General features: G+C 38.5%; 1 protein-coding gene across 10 annotated transcripts in view; it reads left to right on the forward strand.

The window, feature by feature from the left end:
- The window catches only part of NALCN (sodium leak channel, non-selective), a 219,176-nt gene extending 196,780 nt beyond the window's left edge, over nucleotides 1–22,396 (forward strand). For 7 of the 10 annotated variants that reach the window (XM_021415912.1, XM_021415902.1, XM_021415936.1 and 4 more), the window contains 17 exons: nucleotides 1,264–1,384; nucleotides 1,470–1,568; nucleotides 4,657–4,750; nucleotides 5,283–5,389; nucleotides 5,781–5,855; nucleotides 7,349–7,390; nucleotides 8,582–8,701; nucleotides 9,613–9,681; nucleotides 11,458–11,606; nucleotides 11,951–12,044; nucleotides 12,622–12,754; nucleotides 13,295–13,410; nucleotides 15,184–15,341; nucleotides 15,952–16,102; nucleotides 18,219–18,368; nucleotides 19,058–19,175; nucleotides 20,257–22,396. In XM_021415912.1, the coding sequence (XP_021271587.1) occupies nucleotides 1,264–1,384; nucleotides 1,470–1,568; nucleotides 4,657–4,750; nucleotides 5,283–5,389; nucleotides 5,781–5,855; nucleotides 7,349–7,390; nucleotides 8,582–8,701; nucleotides 9,613–9,681; nucleotides 11,458–11,606; nucleotides 11,951–12,044; nucleotides 12,622–12,754; nucleotides 13,295–13,410; nucleotides 15,184–15,341; nucleotides 15,952–16,102; nucleotides 18,219–18,368; nucleotides 19,058–19,175; nucleotides 20,257–20,450 (1,990 nt within the window). In that variant the 3' untranslated portion in view covers nucleotides 20,451–22,396. Of the gene's footprint in view, nucleotides 1–1,263; nucleotides 1,385–1,469; nucleotides 1,569–4,656; nucleotides 4,751–5,282; nucleotides 5,390–5,780; nucleotides 5,856–7,348; nucleotides 7,391–8,581; nucleotides 8,702–9,612; nucleotides 9,682–10,683; nucleotides 10,846–11,457; nucleotides 11,607–11,950; nucleotides 12,045–12,621; nucleotides 12,755–13,294; nucleotides 13,411–13,746; nucleotides 14,369–15,183; nucleotides 15,342–15,951; nucleotides 16,103–18,218; nucleotides 18,369–19,057; nucleotides 19,176–20,256 lie in introns of those variants that run through there. The other 3 variants (XM_021415921.1, XR_002444045.1, XR_002444050.1) reach the window with 3 other exon arrangements.

A 22,704-nucleotide genomic window follows, 5' to 3' on the forward strand; every position in this document is an offset into this window, starting at 1 on the left:
ATTAATATTCTGATAAAGTATTTTAATATTTTCTAACACTTGAACAGGCAAAAAAAAAACCTCTTTAATTGTTTGTATTTTAAGTTGCTTGGCATTTTGCAAAATCAGCTAAGCAGCAACGATTACTTTAATTGACTGTATGTGTGGGCAAAGAAAATACCAGCAGTGGCAGATTCAGAGCCATCCTACATTAATGAAATAATATGCTGTGATTCAGTCAGTGAAACTCCGACATCTGCAGAAGGCTGTTTCTGTATGCTTCAGACAAATTCTTCCTCAAGTAAGCAAATTCAATCCACTTTAGCTTGATCCAGAAATAAGCAAAAATTGACTTCATCAGCATAACTGTAAACTTTGGGGAATGATTTGTTGTTGTAGAAAAATATTTTACCTCAAGGACATTTGTGCCACCTGTTGGCTGTGTCTGGACAGATTTTCAGGAGATTAACAACACATAAGAGCCACAATAAATGACAATAAGATACATAAAAACAAATGTGAAGCAGCATCTGAGAGCTCTATTTTTTATTGACTGTTTGGATTTTCAGAAGGACCCACCACTCAGCAATTCTTCTGGAGTCCAACTATTTCCATTTATAAGTTGTTGAAAATTAGTTAGGTCTCAGACTGCAGAGACAGCAATGTGCTAACCTAGCTCAAAGTGGGTACTTTTAATGTTCAGCTGGAAACATCCTCTTGAATCTCAAGTGACAGAAAAGATCAGAGCACATGGTATGGAAAGCCAAGATGTGATCTCCTCTCATTAAGTTTTGCTTTACATGTTGATAATGAAATAATGAATAGTATTTGCTAAGTGATCTCATTGACTTAGAAGTCTGAATCATTTATACGGCTTTGAGACTGATCTCCTCCAGGTAAGTTTATGAGAATGTGGCCAATGACATGAGATGCATTTTTTCATGACTGTTGTATTTCACTTCATTAACAAAAACACTAAGATGCAGCAACATGTTATAGATTTAATTACTTTTAATTACTGTGAATCACATTATGAATAACAAAATGAAACATATATAGAGATCAAGAAAAATAAGGTTGTCCGTATTTATTGCTGTTGCTATTTACTATTTCTTGAGACAACTACATATTTCAGAGACTGTCTTTTTCAGAGACTGTCTTTTTCAGAGACTGTCTTTCACGCCAACTTTGCAAGATATTTAAATGTTATACTATAAAGAATAAGGATAACAAATTGAATGGTCTCATTGCTGGAGTTTACACGTATTTGTATACTCATTTCAGGGCAAATCCTCGGAATTTTAATTTTGATAATGTCGGGAATGCAATGCTGGCGCTATTCGAAGTTCTTTCATTAAAAGGATGGGTGGAAGTCAGAGATGTTATTATTCATCGCGTTGGGCCGGTAAGAAAAGACAGCAGAGTCTTTGAGTTCTACAACACGTACTTTGATTTGTTTTAACAATTATTCATGTTTTCCTTCTATGCAGATCCATGGAATCTATATTCATGTGTTTGTATTCCTTGGGTGCATGATTGGACTGACTCTTTTCGTTGGAGTTGTCATTGCTAATTTCAACGAAAACAAGGTACTGAATGAGGTGGTTCATCATGTATAGAACTGGCTCTGTAATACATACCAAATCTTTTATTACACTCTCTACACTACCTGGTGGTGTAAGACTGTCTTTAAGACAAACTTAGCAGTCTTACTTTCTGCAATCCTGCAAGTATGGCCTCTGACATACTTGATCCTTATTTGCTGCAAAACTCAAGCCTAAGATGATAGCAGTCTCTCACATACTCTTCCAAAGCTCTCTAGTGCAGCCATATTGACAGTTGGAGACTGAACCTAAAGCACACAGTATTAACAGATGCTCCAGAGACTGCTGTTTCAGTTTGGTGTAGGTAAACATGGAATGGCTGGTAAAAGGCATGCAGTGCTTGTATGTGCTACAACTAAGGGGTGTCATTAGAGCCCTGCCATTGTAGTATTTCAGATCCAAAGAAAGCTATGTGGCTTCTTCCTGACAGACAACAGCGTACACTGTAAAATTTGTTGTCCATCACTCAAACAAAAAGGTAGCAAGTATTGTGGGTTTAAAAAAAAAAAAAAGTGGTTTAAATAGGCTTTGTGTATTACCCTAAAAAGTAGAAAAACCTGTTCCCTAGTGAATTCTTATGGAGCAATTAATGTCAACACTTCTTAGAGGCACAGTATTCTGGACTGACATATACACACTGCGCAGTCCTTAATCACAATTTTTTTCAGAGCCTCTTGTGGTACTCCCGGAGCACCAAAACATAATTACTAATTGTTATCATCTTCCCATTCAAAGTGCCTCTAAATAATGACTGTGTTGCAGCTAGCCAGAGTGACTGATATGTTCATCATTCATGGCACAAGAGGGAAAGGATGATTATGTTCTCTGAGTCTTGAGGGGTGCAAGACATTCTGGTGTGCTAATGCTGGAGACAAACTGGGTATTGGCATTGCCCCTGCTATGGCCCTGGCCTGAACTCTGCAGCAAACACAACTGTCAAGTGTGCCCTTTGAGGAAATCACTTGAATCCTTCTGACAAGGAGCTGAGCAGCATACTACCACTTACCTGCAAGCACAGCATTTTGAGGTCAGGTTAAGCAGTAATGCAATATTTCTGTAGAATTCAGTATAAGGAAAAAAAAAGTTGAGATTTGATTGAAAAGATGAATATGATAGTTAATTTTGCAGAAAAAAAATAACAAGAACAACAAAAAATTGCATTATCAAGCAGAGCGAATAAATATCCAGGAACTAGAAAAAGTGTTGAATAAAGTGGTCCTGGAGCATGTCAAGAGAAGGGCAATGCAGCTGGTGAGGGATCGGGAGCACAAGCCTTATGAGGAGCAGCTGAGGGAACTGGGATTGTTTAGACTAGAGAAGAGGAGGCTCGAGGAAGACCTTACCGCTCTCTTCAGTGACCTGACAGGAGGTTATAGCGAGATTAGGGTTGGCCTCTTCTCCCATGTAGCTAGCAATAGAATGAGAGGGAATGGTCTCAAGTTGTGCCAGGGGAGGTTCAAGTTGACTGTTAGGAAAAATTTCTTCTCCAAAAGGGTGGTAAGGTGCTGGCTTAACAGGCTGCCCAGGGAGGTGCTTGAGTCTCTGTCCCTGGAGGTGCTCAAGAAACATTTAGACATTGTATTAAGGGATATGGTTTAGTGGGGAAATATTGGTGGTAGGTGGATGGTTGGAGTGGATGATCTTGGAGGTCTTTTCCAACGTTGGTGAGTCTGTGACTGTGTGAACTGTAGGAGCCTCAGCCCTAGAGATGCTGGACTGGGAGTACCACAGGGGACTCTGGTCTGAGCCCAACAATCCCATTGCACTCCACATTCTCTCTGTTGCACAGCCCCATCTATCTCTTTCTGCAGCTCCTGAGCATCATGTTTTCAGATGTGATTAACTCAAATTTTCTGATGGTTTTGAACTGAAGTCCAAATGCAAATACAACTGCTCCAGCAGTAGCCCCACTCACAGACCCATCTGTACTTTATTACCCTTAGTTATGATTCAGCTGTTGGACTGGTAGTTTCTGATAAACAGATCACCTTGGCGTCACCGTTTACACAGTTCCATTTTTTTGTTGTTACCTTTTGTCTTCTTTGTGGTGAATGCTCTCCAAGAATGTAAAACAGGCTCACTCATGTGGATAAATGAGTTGCCTTTTTAATTTAAGCTTTTCTAAACAGTCTGGTTTTGGACACAAAGAATAGGCATCCCAGTATCTGTGGCTTTGTCTGTGTCGTGTTTCAAGATACCTGCCTCCCAGGGTGACATCTGGGGATGCAGCTCCATAAAAAGATTATGTCCACTTCAGAGGGAGCTTTCATGACCTTATTAGCAGCTCAGCCAGCCTCAGGTCCACCACCAACACAGGACAACCATGTGTCCAGGCAACAGAGTTGTAACATTTACACTGAGAAGGTCTCACTTGTGCCTGCAATTCCATACTCTTTTCATGAAATTTTAAAGTCCTCTGAAGTGATGAGAGTCCTATTTTGTTTCAAGGGTCATTCTGAATAATGTTGAGTTCTGCTTTTGGCTTTGCTTTTTTTTTTTTTCCCCATCATTACCATCTGCCACCACCAGCCTTCAAGGTGTATCTCCACCTCTTCTTGCTCTTCCTATGTGGAGAATTCTTGTAGATTCACAGCATACTGTTATTTTATTTCAATTACACCCCAAACAGAAGAGCTGTGGAGAGCTGCAGCAGGCTCCTAGAGGGCTTGCTCCCTGAGAAACTACGGCAGCACTGATGAGCCGCAGGATTTTCTGCAGCAAAGTCCAGACAAAATCGACCACTCTTTAAAACAGTGCTTCCTTGCATATGATGTTCAGTCAAATGGAAGGCCTCCTGCAGTGCCTCACTGCCTGCACTGGCTTGCTGCTACAAAGAGCAACAACTGTGCCTGCTGGGTTGAGTCCCAGAAACTGGCAGCTAATGCATCCAGAAATCCTCTTGAGTGCAGGTGGATACTTTGACTCCTTTCCCCAAGCAGTGTGTTATTTAAGGAGGGCTGAATATGTAACTTTATTTCAGACACCAAAGAGAATGTTGTTTTCATGTTTACAGCATTAAATGTTCTCGCTTTTATATGACAAAAGCTTTATACGCTCCTCTTTGTTTGTTAAGGGGACAGCTTTACTGACTGTAGATCAGAGACGATGGGAAGATCTGAAAAGCAGACTGAAGATAGCACAACCTCTTCATCTCCCACCTCGTCCGGGTATCAAAGATATTTTGATTTCATTCATGTTGAGCCCTAGTGTTGTAATTCCCCAGGAGTCTGAGATTCAAATTAAAATTGTAATCGTGAGGCCGCTAGGAGGTTGCGCATAAGTTAATGTGGAAACAGGCTCCAACTACATATCTCTGCATAAGGCTATTAAAATCAACCCAAAAAAGGTTGCACTTCGATGGTTTTAGGATAAGCCTTAATGAAAAAATGAATTTTTAAATGAAATATATTTGCAGTTGGCTTTTAATGATATGAATGGAATGTATTAACCTGACAGCAGTTGAATGGTGCGCTTGCCCTACAAGTACCAAAGCCTTCATGCAACACTGGTGTTCAGTATCTGAAATTATATTTTCAGAAGCCCTATTTGATATGGGAAATTGTAGCAGAAAATTAGAAATGTATTTCAAAACTGGTCAAGGATTATGTTGCCACTAATGAACATGGAAAATAAGTCAAGAAATAGAAAAATACCACTGTGAATTTTAACTCTCTCTCTCTCTACCTCATACTTTTTCAGATAATGATGGCTTCAGAGCTAAGATGTATGATATAACTCAACATCCATTTTTTAAGAGAACTATCGCTGTACTTGTTCTGGCCCAGTCTGTGTTGTTATCAGTTAAGGTAATTACGTTTCTTTAAGCATTTTATTATAGTCTCGTAGCATGTGTTGCACATTTCCTAACACCAATTAACGATCAATTGAGCCATTACTGTGATGAATATAGCGAAACATGATTGCTAGGTTAAGTTGGCACAGGTCACAGTAGATTAATTGTAATTTGTGGAGCTGAGTCAATTTCTGCCTTTTTATGGTCTGGTCCCCTAATTTTAATTTCCAGTTAAGCTGTAAATCCATGAGAGGACAATACATCACAACACCGTTCCTACCTGAATATATTTTAAAGTGAAATATATTAATTAATAAATACTTTAATAAAATTAAGGCAATGAATAGGCATTTATTTCTGTTTAACATCTACTCTTCTGTGAGCAGATTTTGTTTGCATTTCAGTGGGATGCTGCAGATCCAGTGACTGTTCCTTTAGCGACAATGTCCGTTGTTTTCACCTTCATTTTTGTCCTTGAGGTAAAGTAATACATTTTATAAGTTCTTTGGGTTAAGAACAATATGTGTATATTCCTTTTTGGTTTTAGGAATGCTGTCTTGTTCTTCGCTGGTTTTTATTTCAGAACATGTACACTTGGGATTCTCCATGTTGTTTGCCTTGAAACACATATTGTAGGAATAAACTTTTCATTTATGATAGTCATACACCTCTGCTATCTTGAGCCTGAGGCCTTTTATATACACACACTCATTTCAGCTTGTATCTTTGGTGAACTCAGTGAAAGCTTTTATTTTTATTGGTTTTAGAACATCTCAAATTCATTCTGTGCAACACAATACCTGTCTGACAGAGTTCTTGCTTGATCATATCTTGCCCAGACCTTTAGGATGGCGCGTTGTTAATATCCACTATTCTGTAGCTATGACATCATCAAACCACTCACAGCTGTTGGTATGATTTCATAGTAATACCTTCCAGTAAGCTATGTCAAATACCAGCATTGTCTGCCTTTTGTTGAATAGATTTGAATCCTGTGTGGTAACTGTTCTCTACCTACAAAAAATCTGTCATCACAGTCAACTGTGCAAGTGTAAATAACCTGTTTTCTTAAGACTGGAATCTAAGGACTTAAACACATTTTAAAATGTGTAATTATTTTTATTTGTTTTTTTTTCTGTATAATGATATCCATAGTGTAGCAAAGCACACGTTTATGAAGTTAAAGAAGGTTCTTCCTCTGTGGTTAAGTTAGTACAGAATTAAGTTTGTTGTTGAGTATTTTTTCTTTTCAGTCACCGCTGAATAGCTGATACTGACCACTATCATAGACAGGATAGTGAACTAGATTTCCCACCACTCTAATCCAATATGACAGTTCCTATGTTCCAGTGATAGGTTTTGCCAGCAGTGATGAATAAGCAATGAAGCGAATACCTTGTAGCAGCTGTACACAGAATATGCCCATGTTGTTGCTTCTTATTTCTCTACCCAGGAGAAATCCATGTCTCTTGAGAGATTCAGCAAACACAAAAAAGTTTGATTTGTATCATACACAGACTGGTTTTAATTTACTCAGTAACTATGTCTTTAGAAATACTTTTTCTTCTGAACTGCCAAGGGAAACAAATACACTTCTAGATTTTAAAAGGGACTTTGTCAGAGCCAAGACTGTCTCAACAGGCAAGTTATTACATTGTGAGTGCACTCAGTTCATGGAGTTAGAAAGTAGCTTCCTGCCCAGGATCTTCTCTAATGCAGCAGAGTGATGTTACGGGGTCTGCTGTGCACATTGCATTGTCGGTTACCACTATGGACGTAATACTTGAGGAAGGCCAAGCCTTTCTGCCTTCTTAATGGCCCTGTGTCCAGTTTAATGAGTCCCGATTCTGGCCTAAACGTCTAAGTATATGTGGTATGGAAGAATAGGAAGAACTCAGGAGATCTCACTTTTGTTGCAGAATTGATAATCACAGAATAAAGTGATAATGTGATTTTTTTTATTTGTATGCAGTGGTATTCAGGTCAAGATTATAAACATCTGAATGTAGGTGAGGTGAGTGTTCTGTCTGTCACTGTAATCAGGCAAGATGTGGGGTGATATAATTGAAGACATCAACAAGAGCTGTTCTGATATCCTAGCTGACCTCCTCTTACCTCCCCGAGCTGCTTTGGTAGGATGCTTGGAGTTGATGTAAGGATGTTTGGAAGTGATGTGTTATCCCTGCCAGCCCCATGCAGCTATCTCTGATAAGCCAAGGTACCTCAGCTAACTGGAGAGAGGTGAGGCAAGACACCCTTAGATATCACCTCACACGCTAGTTAGAGATTGAGAGGCTCTATTCTTTATTCTGTAGTCAGGCTTCAGAAAATATTATACTGAAGAAAACAAATTGGAAAATCAGATTTTTGCCACAAACTACTGTCCCTTTATGTACAGTTTGTTTTTCAGAAATTTAAAGAATATTGCTAAGTGGCAGCGTTGCAAGCTGGGATGGAAAAAAATCATGTAATGAATGCCTGACAGTTCTTCCCTACATACAGCAACACTTCAATTGCTTTGATGTTTGATGTGAACTGAGTACAAGAAACTCTCTGGCGTACCCTCTACCTGCATCGCCCCACCTCAATGTCTGTTACTTGTGACTTTCCTATCAGTATCTGTTCTTAAGCTTCATGCCTGCACTTCTGTTACCTACTTTGGAAATGTCAAGCACTTCTGCTGCAGTTTTTACTGGGAACATTGTGAAATGTACTGCTTTTACTGTTTGCTGCGGTTCTCACCGGGAACACTGTGAAATATACTGCCTTTACTGTTCTTAGTTTTCTTCTCTATACACTTCTGAGTACAGATGGTGCTGGGTACAGATCATTCCTTAAAGAAATGAATATTTGCAATGGGGGAATGCTTTTTAATTGATTTGATATACAGGAGCTGCAGAACGCAACTATACTCTTGAGTTCACATATGCTTTTGTGAACTCAGCAGCTTTTATGGACAGCTATATAGCATACTACTACCTCCTTTAGCTACATATTATCAATGTAATCATTTTTAACTTCATAACTCGCTTAACTGCAGGAAGTCTTAAACCTGCTTTCACCTCAGCAATTTATAGTTGAACATTCTGTCTGGGATGTTCAGCCGCACTCCTTTGGTACTCCATCAGATATTTCAGAGGATGGAAGAGATCCCTATAGTAAGAACTAATAATTCTGAAACTGAAAATTTGTTTTTAATCCGTAGGTCACAATGAAGATTATCGCCATGTCACCTTCTGGCTTCTGGCAAAGCAGAAGAAATCGATACGATCTCTTAGTGACATCTCTTGGAGTTATATGGGTGATACTTCACTTTGCCTTGCTGGTAAGATTTAAAAAATGCAGTTCCGGTGCTTAAATTTAATTTTATCTGTTAAGCACCAGTAGTAGGATCATTGCTACACTACATCCAAACCCTTGCTCGTTTAATAAGTGAAAGGCTGCAATACAAATGAAACAAATGGACCTTGTTGCTAAGAATAAAAAATCCTTCTCTTGGGCAATGAAGTAAGAAAATCATCTGACTGGTATGAGGTAGTGTCTGTAAGTATGGTAGAAAATTGAAGTCTTTAGAAGGAATGTGAATGAGGAAAGGAAGTAACCCGGAAAGACTAAGAGCTCTTGCCAGCAGGAGTCTCATAAGGAGCAAGTAGAAGACAGTGCACAGAATCTGGATAGGAGCAAAAGGCTGGAAGAAGACATAGGTTGAAAACTGCTGAACAGTACTATCTGTCCCAAACCCAGCAGTGATTCTGGTCTACTGATAAACTACTACTGAACTATCTACTGCTGAAGTCACCTCCCTGCAATGACTGGGGTTTCTCTCTCGCCCCAAGCCTGTTTGGTGGGAAGCCTGTGCTGTGTGGCTAGTCCTTTTGTTCTGGCATCCTCAGTTTACTCTCTGCTGCTGAGTAGCTATAAAAGCCTGAGGAGTTTCTTTAAGCAAGCAGCTGCCTAGGCAAGTAGACCAGGGCAGCTGGATGTAGTTACAGCCCAACTAAGAAAGGACTGGGTGTCTTTTTTGTTAGATATGTGTGGACTCTGGGTTTTTGAAGTGGTAGAGCATCTTCTGTTATTTTCATATTGCTCCACTGTTCTTATTGAAATATTGGTGCTACTAGTTTGTGGTTTCTCTTGTTTCATATGGTGACTGCCTTACTTTATTAAAAGACAGCTTGTCCTTATCTTTCCACGAGATCAGCATGGGATAGTAATGTATTCATGTTTCTGTTCCAGAATGCGTACACATATATGATGGGGGCATGTGTAATTGTCTTCAGGTTTTTCTCTATTTGTGGAAAGCACGTAAGTATAAGTTCAGAACTACAGCCATTGCAGAGCTCGTATATAAGCTAAAAGTGTGGCTGCTATTCATCTCTACTGCACATTCTGTAAGGCTCCAACTTATATACCAAAAAGAGACTTCAAGCAGCAGTCTCTAATTTTACATGCTGTCTTTAAAATGTCAGGGTTTTAGGTACATTATATAATAACAAAACATTACAATTACTGGAAAAGCTGCACTTCTTGTAAAATAAATGTGCTACTGCAATACTGAACAGATTTTTTTTAAAGTGTTCTCTAAAACTCTGAGCATATATTGTCCTACTTTCAGTCTTTTCCATTTCAGCGTGGTGTGATGTGCATGCTATTTATTTATTTTCTCTGTACAACTTGTGAAGTGGTGGAAGACCTAGTCATCTTGTTATGATAGTGCTGTGTAATAGAAGTTTCTTCTTCCAGAATGCAGGTCTGTGACTTGTGTCTTTAGCGATCTATCTCTTATCACAGTGTAGGATTTCTGTTCAATTTTAAAAAATATTGGGCCAGGTTATTCTTCTGGAAGCACCGGGATGGCTACAAAGCAAGTCATTTCTAAAGTCTTTATTTCTTTCATGCTTGAATTTGCTCTGATGTATTTGAAAGTTGACTAGCAGAATTAGAATAGGCAGAAAACAAGCACATTTGTTTAACAAGTGGTGACATTCTGCATTCTCTAGCTGCAGAACTTAGATTATCCAAACATTTTCTGTGAAGTCTGACATATTAAGGTAACCATGATGAAAAGTAGAGATCACTAGAGTGGACTGCCAGGGTTAAGAACAGCAAGCTAGAGGGCTTGTTCAGTAAAGATAAAAAAAAATTTCCTGCAATCAAACTACACAGAGCCTGTAGATCCTTGGAAGTCGGATGAAAAATCCTTGCTTCTCCTAATGCAGACAGACCAAGTGATTGCCTTCAAAGCTTTCTGATTGATTCTGAAGTTTTTTCAGGGTTTTAACCCAGCCATTTGTGCTTTTATCTAAGGAGCTGCATCAGTCTCACCAACTTATCTGGTGCGATGCAATGCTTGAAAGTCAGCATGTGTTACCAGTTTGGCATGATTCTGAAGAAAATTGATACCTCAGTTCCATTAAAGAGAATTTTCTATAGCATCCAAAGTATTTAAGGATGTTAGGGGAATCTAAGGTAATAACTTTTATAAAGAGTAAAATGTTCAATATGGTGGTATGGGAAAGTAATATATACCTATTGCCTATGTAATTTCCAAAATTACAGTCTCTTCTTAAGCTCTTTAGCCAACTTGCATGAGAAATTAACTTGCTTAATCAATCTGTTTAATCAATCATACTGATCTTTAGGAGATCCTCTTCCCTATACATCAGCCCATTTTTTTTAGATAAGGTGCAGTGTCTATGGCTTCCACCTAACACTTAGCATCACTTTCGAGTAAGCTCAAAGTAGTTTACTATACCACCATTCATACAATGCTAAGTTTGATACTTCTGCTGTATACCGATCCGTAGTAAAGCTTATGCTGTATTGTTGCCATGTTATCCTGTACAGTATTATGTATAGATCCTGTTTGAGAATGGGCTGATACCTTCAACAAGTAGAAAGTGCACTGAATTTCAGAGGAGGACACAAAATGTTGACTTCCAATCAGATTTATAATGTACCATTTCACTGAGTTCTTCCATTAACTTATATGTCAAAGTGGCAACTGCAATAACTCACTTTTCACTTTTCTCTCTGGTTTGCTGAGTGACACTGTGAATTGCTTTTTCTCTGTCCTTCCAGGTCACACTAAAAATGCTGCTCCTGACTGTGGTTGTCAGCATGTACAAGAGTTTCTTCATCATAGTGGGAATGTTCTTACTGCTTCTTTGTTACGCTTTTGCTGGAGTAGTTTTATTTGGTACGGTGAAATATGGAGAGAACATTAATAGGTACAGTACCTTATGGGCTTGTTCCTGGGAATTTCCCAATCAGTAGCATCATCAGACTTCAAGAAGAGAACAGAGACAGGAGAGAGGATCTGGCTTTGAGTCTTCTTTTGCTCTTTAATAAAATGAACCAAGATATTCAGACCTGTATCTGAGCTCCTTTTCAGTTGTTGTATCTTAAGTCATGGAATAAATAATTCAACGAGCTCATTCAGACAATACTGTAACTGTTTTCAGTTCCAAATAATAGAACAGTAGAAAATGGAAATGGTTTGTCTTTTTTTTTTTCTTGCCATAAGTTACTCCTGGGACATCAAATGATCTCTCTCTCTTTTTGTTTAAAACAGACATGCAAATTTCTCATCGGCTGGTAAGGCTATTACTGTACTCTTCAGAATAGTTACCGGAGAAGACTGGAACAAAATTATGCACGACTGCATGGTAAATACAATACTAACAGAGATAAACTAGGCAAGGAATAGGCAACATCCTTGCATCTCAGTGTGTTTCCAGTACCTTAGAGTGGTACAAGGAGCAGTGTGACTGCCTTTATCTCTTCAAGAGATGCAGTGTTCACTGAGTTCAGCACATGACACAAAAATTGCAGATCCAATCACAGACTCACAATGTAAAATTTCATGGGAGTAGGCTATTACATGATTTTAAAATAAAAATATGTTTTCCGAATCTGAAGTGCAGTAAATCACTCTTCCACTGTTATCTCTGCTTTGATTGTGGCAAAAGGACTGCTCAAATGAACTGAAAGATAAATGCTGGTCATAATGACCTCAGAATTTGTCCTTGGATCATTTTACTTTGCTTAAGCAAATGTCTGCCTGTGGATTCCATTGCAATGAAAATCACATTATTCGCTTCCTTCTTGAGATTAATGTAGAGAAAAGCTTTTTGAAAGCCATATTTCAGAGCACCAATTTGTTTCTTTTCAGTGGTACATATGCACAGTGTGCCTTGTGTGTGTTAGTGTTAGTGATTTACTTTTTCTTCTTTGGTTTTAAAGGTTCAGCCTCCATTTTGTACACCAGATAACAGCACCTACTGGAAAACAGACTGTGGAAATTATGCTGGTGCTCTTATGTATTTCTGTTCATTTTATGTCATCATAGCATATATCATGCTAAATTTGCTTGTTGGTAAGTGAAAACATGCAATAATAACAAAAAGGTCAATCTTGGCATGTAATATATTAGACTTGTGTCCTTTGTGCTTCTCAGGTATGAAGTTAACTTGTACCTTCATCATTATATTCATAGCACGTTATTGATACTTCTCTGGCATGGTATATGTTAAAACTTTGGAAGTTTGGGAACACACATTTTTTCAGCAAAGAGATATGTTGTATTTGTAGAGTATAATTATACATGTATTATTTTCTGAGCTTCTCTATCCTCCATTTTGCATTTTTCCAGTATTGTAGGAATTCTCCTAATCAATTCTAGAAAATTTTCAATTAGGTATTTAAGCACAGCTTTTTAAAAGTGAGCACAATGAGTATGATAACAGTGTAGCATGATAACATATTGCCCATTGAAAATGCTCATCTGATCATTGGTATTTGTTGGTTGCACAACTGGATTCACATTTTGTTGAAATTCATTGCTGGTTATAGTTCATCAGTTAGAATGTTACAACATGCTTTCTTTATGGTGTATTTTGGTTTTGTGTTTTTTTAGCTATCATTGTGGAGAATTTCTCATTGTTTTACTCAACTGAAGAAGACCAACTTTTAAGTTATAATGATCTTAGGCATTTTCAAATTATTTGGAACATGGTTGATGACAAGAGAGAGGTAAGAAACTTGAAAGCGAGCACAGAAATCCAATAATAAATGCTTTTTTTTTTTCATTGAAAAATCATATGGGGGAAACAAAGCGTGCTGAAGAAACTCATTGAGCAATTACTGTCCAGATTCTGAAAGCTCCGTGAACATGGTCTAACATTGTTGATGATCTATCAAATACTAACCTTTGTTCTTTACAGCAGTGAAGTACTGATGGTAGTAGACTTAGAAATAAATGTAAATATTTGGAGGATCAATGCAGTAATATTTTTAGTCCCAGCTTCACAAGAGTTGTTCCATTAAATCCAGTTCGCAAACTTGCATCCGTTTTTGTCCTATCTTCAGAAGTGCTTTGCTGCAATTTTGACACTGTCTCCCGTAAGATCCTCACATGGAAGCAAATAAATTATGGGCTGGATTGCCAGACAGCAGGATGGAATGAAAAGCTGCTGAACAGCCAAGCCCAGAGAGTGGTCATCAGGAGCACAAACCCCAGTTGGAGGCCAGTAACAATCTGAATGATAGGGCAGAGTGCACGCTCAGCAAGTTTGCTGGTGACACAAAACTCAGGGAGTGGCTGATATGCCAGAGGGTCATGCTGCCATCCAGAGGGACCTGGAGAAAGGGGCTAACAGAAACCTTATTAAATGCAACAAGGGGAAATGTATAGTTGTGCACCTGGGGTGGAACAAACCCGGGCACCAGCTGGGGGCTACCCATCTGAAAAGCACCTCTGCAGAAAAGAACTAGGGACTGCTGGCAGACACCAAGTTGAACATGAACCAGCAATGTGCTGTATCAGCTGAGAAGGCTGGCTCGTTATTCTTGGCTGCATGAGGAGTGTTGCCAGCAGATCAACTACTGAGGCCATTGGTGAGGCCATACCTGGAGTATTGCATTTGGTGTTGTGCTCACCAGTACAAGAGACGTGGAGCTACTGGAGACAGTGCAGCAAAGTGCAACAAAGGTAATTAAGGAACTGGAGCATCTCTCCTATGAGGAGAAGCTGGGAGAGCTGAGACTGTTCATACAGAAGAGGAGGCTCAGGGATCTCATCAATACGTATAAATACCTGAAGGGAGGATGCACAGAGGATGGAGCCAGGCTCTTCTCAGTGGTGCCCAGTGCTAGGACAAGAGGTCATGGGCGTAAACTGGAGCCCAGGAGGCTCCCTCTGAACATCAGGAGCACTGCTGCACTGTGCAGGTGCCGAAGCACTGGCACAGGCTGCCCGGAGGCTGTGGAGTCTCCTCCCTGGAGCTCTCCAGAAGCCGCCTGGCCATGGGCCTGGGCACCCTGCTCTGGGTGGCGCTGCTGGAGCAGGGGCTGGGCCGCAGGGACACAGAGGGACATGGAGGACCTCCTGATCAAGGATGCACATAGAAGAAAGCACTTTTACAGCTAGAAGTAGGTCTGGCTGTGAATGTGGAAATTTTAGTTTAATTTCAGTTTTTCAAAGGCAGCATTTGGGATGTATAAATCTCATTTCAGATTAATGCAAATGGGGAAGCTAAGCACCCCAAGGAATTTTGAAAAGTTCTGACAAAATGAACAGCACAGATTTTCATTGTCTATCAGTAAAATAACATCAAAGAATTCCACAAAATACAACTTGCTGCATGTATGTGTTATCTAGTAATGTATTCGGTTTGACTTTAACATTTCAGGATTTGCCATGGAATCTTTGGAGAAATAGTGTTTCTCTCACTGATCAAATTGAATATCTGAGTTGATTGTTATATCACAATAACAATTTACCAGCTATTATGCAATTTTACCCAGGGAGTAATTCCTACCTTCCGAGTGAAATTTCTGCTGAGGCTTCTGCGAGGCAGGCTGGAAGTAGATCTTGACAAGGACAAACTGTTGTTCAAGCACATGTGCTACGAAATGGAACGGCTCCATAATGGTGGTGATGTCACTTTCCATGACGTGCTGAGGTAGTGTGAGATTTTCTCTAAATTTGCAGAACACATGTGATGTCATGTATTTCCCTCTAGGCTAAAAGGTACTAATTAGGTTTGGGAAAAGGCAAGATTGGTAGCCACAGAGGCACTGCCTCTGAGGGAATCCTATGGAGGGAATCAGCTCTAAGTAATTTTAATATTTTTGTTTAAAACAAATTGTCTTAACGAGCAATCTTATGCTGTCCTTGAATCGCAAGCAAGGCAAAATTGTCTTCAAACGTGTAGGAACCAGACAGTGTATCACACTAGAAATAAAGTAGAAATGAGAACGTTACAGAATCACTGAATTATCTAAGCTTACAAAAAAAAAAAAAAAAGCCCACCAAAACTACAAATGCCTTAGTTGCTTACAGTTCAGCAAATAACCTGTGTTGGATAGTTAAATGTAGCTGATTCATTTGTTTTGAGAACCAGTCTCTTCCAGAATTATCTCAGTGCTTTTTTTAGCTTCAGATCTGAATTTCTTGCACATACCAAAATAATGTTTTTTTGCATTAAAGTCTTAATTATGAGTTTTGATTTTCTGAATTGTATTGAATGGGCATCAACATTTAAAAAAATGCAATATCTATGTTTCTTCCAGCATGCTTTCATATAGGTCTGTTGATATCAGAAAAAGTCTTCAACTGGAAGAGCTGCTTGCAAGGGAACAACTAGAATATACCATAGAAGAGGAGGTGGCCAAACAGACTATACGCATGTGGCTGAAAAAGTGCTTAAAGAGAATCAGAGCAGTAAGTAAAACTAAAACAGAATCTAAATGACTGCAATAAATTGTACATTTCAGCAAAGCTAGAATTTGCTGTCACAATGCTTAATTTGCTCTGGAGCCACGATAGTATTTATGTGAAAAAGAATGTAGCTGTTGCTAACTCAGCAAAAAATTATGCCTACAGCTCAATTCACAGAATTACAAAAATAAGCATCTTTTGAAGTTAAAAGCTGTCTTCCTGCCAAAAATTTATCTATCTCTTCAACAGAGCAGGAAGATGTATGTGCTAAGTCCAAAGTCAAAGGAATGAAGAAAAAAAACAATGTAATTTGATGAAACCTCCTAGGCCTAATCCTTCATCTAAATAGAGTTTTATTATTTCCTTGCCTCTGCTGGCACAAGCTACCATGAATAAGATACCAATAGATGAGTCTTCAAATGGGGTCTATATCAAGATACATAATTTGAATGAGCCGTGACAGTAACTGTATACAAATGAGCAATATGTACATGCAAATCGTGTCTACAAACCATGGCACGCAATAGCTGTGGCTATGCTGGTAGATTCGGTAGGGCCAGGTCATGGTGTCAGGACTGGCAAGGGACCACCCATGCTGGTTATATGTTCCCTAGCACAGTTTTGGCACATTCATGCTCCTGCACTCCCAGACCACTGTTATGAGACTATCCTTCAGGCACAATTCAGGGCAAGCAGAGGAGACTGCTCTCTGTAGGCAATGAAGTTGAAGCTGTCTTTTGTGGGAGAAGGAGAGATTGTCCAGATCACGCAAGCCTTGGCGTGCCTCTTGGCTTCAGCACTGCAAGAAATCCCTGTTTAATTCACTTGAATAGACCAAGCTCATGCTTCTGTATTCTGTTTATGCAGTGCTTCTGATTGTCAGAAACATTTTTGCCTTTGCTGTGCATAGCTTCAGTATTTGCTGATGAAGTTTTGTCTTGGATGAAACGTATGTTAAATACTTTCAGGAATTTTGAATTGGCCTTTGCAGTTATTCTCCTCCTTTTTTTTTCATTAAAAAAATCGTCCTCTTTTTATATAAAGTTTTAATGTAGCTATCTTGATCAGTGATTTTTCATTTGCTGTAAGACAAACTGAGTCCAGGTTTTGATGTGTATTTTTTTTTATTTTATTTTTATAAAGTTTACTTCTTGTAAGCTTGTGTGTGTAGGTTCCCTATAGAGATCTATGATCATGAAATCTGGCCTTTCCTGTTTGCAAATTTATAAAATCTTAACTGAATGGTATGAATTGTAATATATGTTCAAGCTGAAACATGAGTGTTCAAGGCATATCCAGATTAATAGTTTCATTTTGGTTCCATCTCTATAACAGCAACGACAGTAAATTTAATCTCAGCTCTCAATTCTGGGTTTGTTCAACTCAGTTGTTCATTTCATTATGATATTGAATTACACTGTGTTAAATATGCTGTTCATTTCACTCTCATAATATGATTCAGATCATTTCACATTATATGAACCTTTTATAAACTGAATATAATTATGGAAGTTAAGATATATTTTCTAATTCTCTTGTTAGTCTCTAAAGAGGAACTCTGTGAAAACTACCCAGGAAAGCAAAACCCTTCCTGAAGGCTGCTTTAAAAGCAAATTAGATTGTATGATTGTAACGGAAGTGGTTTTGTTTTTCTCTGTGTACTGTAAATCTATACTCAGTCCCTAGGTTTCCACTGCTGTTTTATTCATTCTTACTGGAAGCTTGTTCCAAAGCCATGAAAACTGAATTTTTTCATTGCCTTCATGTAAGTCTTAGTGAATCTCTACTTTGTTTCTTCTTCTTTGGGAGAAATGTTAACACTTAAATTCAAAGCCTCGTATATTTTCAAACTCTAGGTTATTATGAGCAACTTGTTTTCCACTTAATGTGTTTTGTAAGTTTCATCCTTCAATTACTGCATAAAGGCCAGACATATGCTGGGAGTCGCTTTATTTAAATGACGGCCATCTGATAAATGCAGCTTTATCGATGCACCTGGAATCCACATCTGGCACTCAATATTTGGTTAAATATTTAAAAGTTTGAGGAAAAAAAAGAAAAAAAACACTGACATACGCCAATGAGAACATTATTTTTGTCACATATTGTACCTTGACAGAAACAACAGCAGTCATGCAGCATTATTCATAGTCTACGAGAGAGTCAACAGCAGGAGTTGAGCCGATTTCTGAATCCTCCCAGCATTGAGACAACGCAGCCAAGTGAAGATATGAATGCTATTAATCAAGATAACAGTGCACAGCCGGAGGTATGTTAACCAGGAGACCATCAGAGCAAATTAAAAAAAAAAAAAAAAATTAAAAAAACAAACAAAAAAAAAAAAACCACATTTCTTATTTGTTCTTTTTTAAACATGATTTTCAGTGGAAAATTTGAAGGCAATATTTTATTATGTTCTGGTTTTTGCCTTCAGGTGTTAAGACAAAATAGCCTAAGGCAGGAATTTCCCAGCTTATTTAGCTGTCTTACTAGCACTGTAAAGGGCTAACTCAGCTTTATGGTGCTTGCAGCACCAACTTTCAGCTCTAGTATGAGTTTTCTGTAGGTTCAGGGACTTGAAGTTTTCCTGTTGTGCATTCTGTATCTTTTTACACTGGGAGTGATAGCATTTGGCATAGTGGGTCCTGTGAATAGGAGTCCTGAGCTCTTCCAGGGTAAGAAATGAAGAAAGTATTGCAGAGGAACTCCACTGCAGAAAGCTGAAAGCTTTATTATATGTTTCAGTGTGACTGCATAATGGAGTTGAGCCCAAGTGGTCTTTTTTTTTTTTTCTTTGTCCTTTTAGTTGTACGCTGTTGGGGCAGTAAGGAATGAGAACCTTTTGCTTGTATTTGTGCACAAAACTTGGAAATGGAATAGAAAGGCTAGATAACCCTTCTTTGGGATTATCCCACTGAATTGGGGAACATTAACAGATTCTTTTTTTTCTCCATTCAGACAAGTAGCCAGCAGCAGCTCCTTAGTCCAACACTTTCTGACAGAGGGGGCTATCGACAAGACTCTGCAGATACTGGGAAACCTCAGAGGAAAATTGGACAGTGGTGTTTGCCATCATGTAAGTGAAGAACGTGTATCGGTAGACTACCCACATGCCAAATCATTGCTGTACAATAACAAGACTGTGACAAAGTACGAACTGTTAAAGATGCAGACACACAGTGGAGCAAAATAAGAAGCTTCATAATTCACTGTTCTACCTTCTGTCTGCAGATTGCATCCACATCAGAGTTTTTTGACCCTCAGGTGTGCTGAAATACAGCTCTCTCTCCCCTTCCTTCCAATTCAGAAAGTTTGGAAGATGTTTCTAAGTGTGGTCATTTGCAGGACTTTCTTGTTTTGTTTTTATTTTTCATCCATTAACTTAGAATCTTTGAACTGAGAGCTGTACTGTTCCATATGTTTGCCATACATTTGGGAACACAGAGAAAGAGTTAAAGAGGGAACTTGCTAGAGGGATCATTGAGCTGCAGCCAGCTGGGTATGTCTTCAGATTGAGAATGAAGAGTTTAGGGTTCACTTTCTTAGCACTTGTCATGGCCACATGAATCTTGAATGTTCCTTGGTGGACAGCCTCAGAAAAGTAGAGGTATGTCCATGCACAGTACAGACCAGTATGTGGTAAGTGCTCTGTCCCCAATCCAACAAATACCATGAATAGCATCATGGAGCTCAATTGTGTTTCTCTTATGTTTACACGTGCTTTTTTTTGCTTTCCAAAAGCCATGCTGGTGCTTTGCACTAACTTCTACCCCTATGCCATTGTCAAATATCACTTTCTAGGTGTAGAAATATTCTTTTGCCTCCATTTTTCTGGGTGTAACCCCTTTCATAATTTTGCCAGTGTGTCAGCTCATATAAGTACTACCTAAACCAATTAGTTTACAATTGAACAGGTAAGAAAAGACTTGTTTGTCAGTTATCCCAACAGAAGAAAGTCAAGCCCTGCTCAGGTAAAGTACTCTGCCAGAAGATGAGCGGGAGCAGGGTGAGCAGCTGGAGCTGAAAGAAACATTAGGATAAATTTAAACCAGTTTAAAGCTACCCTGCTTCTATTAGTTCTGCATACCTGAATTCCAAGCGAAAATATTAAAGCAAATCTTCTCTAATCTTCTCTAATTTTCTATTTAATTTCATAGCCCCCAAACCAAGAAGCCATCCCGGGTCTTCAGTCAACCTGCGCTCTGGTGGATGTTTAACAGTGAAAACTGTTGGATGCAAGATGAATCCCATGTCTGATGCTGCTTCTTGTGGATCAGAAGTCAAGAAGTGGTGGACAAGACAATTAACTGTGGAGAGTGATGAAAGTGGAGAGGACCTTCTTGACATCTGAAGGAAACTTAAGTCATATTGCAACAAGATCCACTTCAAATACAATCTAATTTTCTATGTTTAGAATCGAAGACGCTGTAAGTGATGTATGATTTATTTAAAATAAATGTCATAACATTTTTCAAATGCTTATCCTACTGCCATATGAAAACTAGCACATCCTTATACATTAAAATTCACCTCTATAGGTATTAACTGTACTTTAGGAAACCTATATATAATAGCAGTACTAATAAAGCCAGAGAGACTGTATTGCCTTTAGCAGAGACAGAACTTTGTGTTCTGTAGGTATATAATGAAAATGCATTTTGATATACGCATATCTGTTTTCCTTCAATCTATGCTGTGCTTTAAAATGGCAACACTTTACAATACAGGGGTAATGTATTTCTTCTTTCTGTGTTTTCCTTCAGTTCTTATTTATTGAGATTTCTTTAGAAGGATTTTATTATTCACAAACGACCTGAAGAGGTCAGCACTGACTTCATGTTCAAGGGAAGTATTTTTACAAAGTACAGATTCTGAATTACAAATCTAAGCTTTTTTCTGGACATTTTTTTAAAATATGCAAGATACAGGTTAGCTCACTTTAAAATCAGAAGGTGAAGGATTGGATTTAAAATGTAAATATCTTTGTGTTTTTGTTAATTATGCAAAAAGCTTGACTTTCATACAGGAAAAGAAAAGACAAAAAAAAAAAAAAAAGACAGGAAAACTGTGCATTTAAGCATCCAGCAAGAGACTTCCACATGACAAATGTGGTTTATGCTTCATTATCAGATTGTACTGGTTACATGTATGTATGGTGTCATTATTCTCCTGTTAGCTGGGTCCCATTTCCTTGTGTGGTTGTAAGATAACTTTGTTCTTGCCTGTGCGATAAAAGTTGCCATGCTGGGGGGTATCACTGAAGAGTAGTATTGTATGGCTTTTAAAATACAGCTCAGTTTTGCCTGTATAGGTAGAAGTGAATTTTACTTACCCAGGATACTACTCATGCTACAGCCCTACAGTGCTAAACCATGACACAATACTGTGGTTAAGTATCTTTCTCCTTTTTACCCTGATACATCACATTCTTACACGTTAGCATTCTTCTATTTTATGAAGCAACAATAGTGCTAAATTACCACTGGTGAAAAAAGCAGCTGTCCCTTTCATAAGTTTTTCTGGTGAAAGGCCAATGCTATACAGAGAGGGAGGCAGAGAAGAGAAACAATGCGATGCAGCAAAGCGATGTTGCACACGGTTTGTTACTTTCAGAATTCAGGCTGTCTAAAAACTGTGGGCTGAAAATTTGCCCTTCCCTCAGGGAAGAACTGAGAGGCTGCAGATTTTATAGCTCGGCCACGGACTTGTTTTTTTAGCATACCTGGGACCTTTCTGTTACCGTTGTTTCCTATGGAAATGATAGGTTGCTCTACCACGACCTGATGTGAGATCTTGTACAAGGCTCACAGCTAACATTTATCACCACTTCAAATATAGATCCTTTAAAAAGCTGACAAAAGCCAGTGCTTTGTGATGTTTTCTGGCCAAAATATTAATGTAGGGTGGTCAGAATGCAGAATTGTTTTCACAGATGCCTTCTCCATAAATGCAAAATTAGTTTTGGCCATAAAATGCAGTTTTCTTGGCATCTGTCAGTGTTTTGTTCTCTGTGTATTGTTTAACATTGTTTAGATTTTTTCAAAGAATGTCATATTGCGCACATCTGTATTTTGTGGTTTCTTTATTTGCTTTGGAGTCTAGTTAAGTTTAAATCTAGTCAACTCTAACTATAATCTATGTAACCGAATCTGTGCATTCTCTTGTTTACTGGCTAGATTATGAGCCATCAACAAAACCTCATATGCAAATCTATCATTCTGTGTTCTGTTCTGTGCTTGTTTAAGTTCAGCTTTTGTATATATGACAAGAAAATAAAATTGGATTTATAAGACAGTATCTTTGGAACTTCAATAATATATTGAACTGCAGATCTTTATGAATCATTCTTGCTGCATATCTTCTTTTTAAAAAACCTGGCAGACATTTTTTTCTTTGCCTTACAGTACTCTGTCAATAAAAGTGAGTTGCTTTAAGCAATATTCTTCCCTCTGGTTTTCATTCTACCTCCGTTTGCTATATCTAGTTCATTTGTGATAATGCTGCATAGTGGCTGGGTGCATGGTTTGTGGTGGATTTTTTAAAGCAGTTCTTTCAAACTCCTCTAATTGAAGGGTCTTTGGGTTTTTGGAGAGAAGTCCAGTGAC

The sequence above is a fragment of the Numida meleagris genome, chromosome 1, assembly GCF_002078875.1.
Source record: "Numida meleagris isolate 19003 breed g44 Domestic line chromosome 1, NumMel1.0, whole genome shotgun sequence".
In the NCBI taxonomy this organism is placed as follows: domain Eukaryota; kingdom Metazoa; phylum Chordata; class Aves; order Galliformes; family Numididae; genus Numida; species Numida meleagris.